Source organism: Petaurus breviceps, unplaced genomic scaffold, assembly GCF_028583685.1.
Source record: "Petaurus breviceps papuanus isolate PSGF00001 unplaced genomic scaffold, PetGlider_PUasm1.0 691, whole genome shotgun sequence".
Lineage (NCBI taxonomy): Eukaryota > Metazoa > Chordata > Mammalia > Diprotodontia > Petauridae > Petaurus > Petaurus breviceps.
The window spans coordinates 3,246-6,602 of record NW_027186460.1 but is presented as its reverse complement, the minus strand read 5'-3'; the positions used below and the strand labels follow the sequence as shown (position 1 = coordinate 6,602).

General features: G+C 39.9%; 1 protein-coding gene across 1 annotated transcript in view; it reads right to left on the bottom strand.

The window, feature by feature from the left end:
- The window catches only part of LOC138174642 (dnaJ homolog subfamily C member 12-like), a 6,572-nt gene extending 5,857 nt beyond the window's left edge, over positions 1-715 (bottom strand). The window contains exons 1-2 of the mRNA XM_069105001.1: positions 481-715; positions 192-365 (exon numbers count right to left, since the gene is read on the bottom strand). Of these exons, the coding sequence (XP_068961102.1) occupies positions 192-365; positions 481-679 (373 nt within the window). The 5' untranslated portion in view covers positions 680-715. The remainder of the gene's footprint in view (positions 1-191; positions 366-480) is intronic.
- Between the last annotated feature and the right edge of the window lie 2,642 nt (positions 716-3,357).

Below are 3,357 nucleotides of genomic sequence, written 5' to 3'. Positions count from 1 at the left end.
CCCCTGCTAATCCCCTCTGCACCTTCTTGGAAATTTAGGGTCTTAAAGAATTGCCTAGAATAGTGATGTCAACCTCAAATAAAAATGGGACCACTAAATAGTACATAAGGATCTCTGCAGGCTACAGATTGACCTAGAAAACCATATATTAACATTATCTATGTTCTACTGTATTTTTATTTATTTGTTAAATATTTCCCAATTACATTTTAATCTGGTTCTAGAGCCAACAGGCAAAGTCTTTGCCACCTCTGGCTTTGAGCACTGGTTTGTCCAGGGTCCTATTGTTAAGTCAGGATATGCCAGCAGCAAGACTTTAACCCAGATCTTCCTGGCTTCCATGTCAGCTTGACATCTACCATCGCCTTTCAATAAAACCATAAAGATGAAGAATAGACAGAAATATGCACCTGTGTATGCTAGGCATGTTCTGTTTTTCCCCCTTCCTTCTTCTAGAAACCCATTATTGCCAGGACTTACCTGAGGAGTCTGGGCTTTGCAGGGACCATGACTTGTCCAAGGTCTCAGGTTCTCCTTTCTCCTTTCTCTCTGTGGCAGAGCTCAATCCTTTTAAGGTGGTTTTTTGCTGACTTCCTTCCTCATCTGTGAGGTTGCTGGTGTCAGCTGGGTCAGGTTCTTCCAGCATCTTCTCTTTCTTACTTCTGACAGCCCAGTGCATAGACTAGAAGAAATGAAATAAGAGAAAAAGGTAGGTTGTAGGTACTCACCGTGTTTTAAGTTTTGCTTAAGGTGTTTCCAATAACCTGATGCATGACTTTGATCGGTAGGTGATTTGTTGTTGTTCAGTCATATCCAACTCTTCATGACCCCATTTGCGGTTTCTCAGTAGAGATACTAGAGTGGGTTGCCATTTCCCTCTCCAGTGATTAAGACAAACAGGGTTAAATGACTTACCTAGGGTCACACAGCTAGTAAATGACTGAAGCCAGATATGAACTCAGGCCCTCCTGACTCCAGGGCTGGTACTCTATCCACTGCACCACCTAGCTGCCCTCTCTAGATTGGCAGGCAACAGGTCACTTTAATTCAGCAAACACTGATAAACTATTTGGCACAGTGCTATGCACAGGGGAAATAAAAATGAGAAATGAAACTGTGCTCTCAAGAAGTTTTTCATCTATTACTACTACTACTGGTGCTGCTGCTGGTAGTAGTAGCAGCACCAGTAGTAGTAGTAAATATTTACACAGTGCTTTAAGATCTGCAAAGCCCAAAAGGTAAGTGCTATTACTACCCCCATTTTACAGATAAAGACACAGCTTCAGAGAGAGTAAATTACTCTCTGCTCAGGTGATATCTCCTCTATAAAAAGAGTTCTTTCCCTCCTCACATTGCCCTGGAATGTTTTTACTGTGTCTTTCTTCATTTCTTTAGCTCCCATCTCTCCATTCTATGTGATACATGTCCCTATGACCATACATATTTGAGGCAGAATGAATGGAGTAGTAGACAGAGCAACAGATCTGAAGTCAAAAAGACCTACATTTGAATCCTGCCTCAGACACTATGACCCTGGACAAGTCATTCGACCTTTATGGAACTCAATTTCTTCATCTATGCAATGAGGACAATAAAACATCTAGCACTGACCTCATAGATTTGTTGGGGGGGGTTAGGTAAGACAATGTCTGTGAAGCACTTTGATATATATAGATATAGATATATATAGAGAGAATAGAAATATGAATTATATATATAAATGTGAATTATTATGATAAAATAGCATTATTGTTTAACTGAAGTTAAATTGGTTACTAATCATTTCAGTCCAAACATCCATGTGGAACAACCATTGACCAACTTTGATTCCCCAAGAACAGAGCTGAAGAGTTGGCTTTCAGATATAAGCCTGAACTATATGAACTACAAAGAAACATCTGAAAAACTAAAAATAAATTAATTAATTTTTTAAAAGAAGTTACAATAGCATTATTATGAATAACAAAAAGAACCATCTGGAAGCAGCTAGATGTCTCAGGGATAGAGCACCAGATCTCAAGTCAGAAAGACCTGAGTTCAAATCCAGTCTCAGACACTTGCTAGTTATGTGACCCAGGGCAATTCATTTGATCCTGTTTGCCTAGGTTTCCTCATCTGTAAAATGAGATGGAGAAGGAAATGGCAAATCCTCCAGTATCCCTGCCAAGAAAACCCCTGACAGGATTACAAAAAGTGAGACACAACTGAACAACAAAACAGCAACTGAACTGTGGCATGCTGCTGAAAAAGAATACTGTCACGGTATTAGAAACGACACCGTGAAGAAAACTAGACTCAGTTTCCAAAACAGATACAAGTGACTGTGCAAGCACAAAATGGAGATGTGACTAGCAGGAGTCCATCCTGTAAAAAACCTGAGGGGTCCCAGTGAACTGGAGGCTGAATTAATCATCAATGTGATATGGCAGACCAAAAACAAAACCAGTCGAGGCTATATTGAGAGAGTCATGGAGAGGTGCATGATGATGGTAAGCAGACTATAGCATAGAACCAATGAGGAATATTCTTTCTGAAAAGCAACAGGAGTAGAGGGCTTCATCAAGACATTATAGGATGGGAAGAAAAGACTGGCTAATCACATGCTAAATGCTAAGAGTGAGAGATGATAGACTGGTGGTTAAAGACAGCAGAAGTGCTCCACAGATACCCTCACAATATCAGTCAAAAGCAAGAGAGGTCTTCAGCATGTTGAATGGATCCCATTTAACAAAATTTAGGGAGTACACAAGATATTAGGGCAATGAACAAGATGCAACCTGCATCACAGAAGGGAATTTCTGGATTGATGAGAGCCCAGATCTATTTGAGTTAGCGTAGCAACATGAACTCCAAAGGGGATAGTCCCACTGTAGTCTGTGGGACTCAGGCAAAACTGAGTCTAGTGTTCTATCCAGTTCTGGGCATCATGCTTAAAAGGTACATTAATGGACAGAGGTATGTCCAGAACAGGGCAATGAAGTGGTGGGACATGCCATAAAAGGATACATTGAAAGAGCTGGAAATGCTTGGTCTAAAGAAGAGAAGACTTTGGAGACTGTTACTCTCCAATACTGGAAAAGTTACCTTATACTTGAGTTCAAAAATGCAACTTTGAAAGTATGAGCTATTTGTCTAAGCATTCTGGAAAGCACTTTAGGACCATACTCCAAAAGTTATTAAACTGTGTATACCTTCAGGCTCAGTGATATCACTACTGATCTTATACCCCCAAGGAGATAAAACCAGAGAAAAAGAACTATATACCCAGAACATTTATTATTGCAAGAAGTAGAAACCAAGTAGGTGGGGAAAGACTGAATAAATTGTGATATATATGAATGTCATGGAAGATTGTTG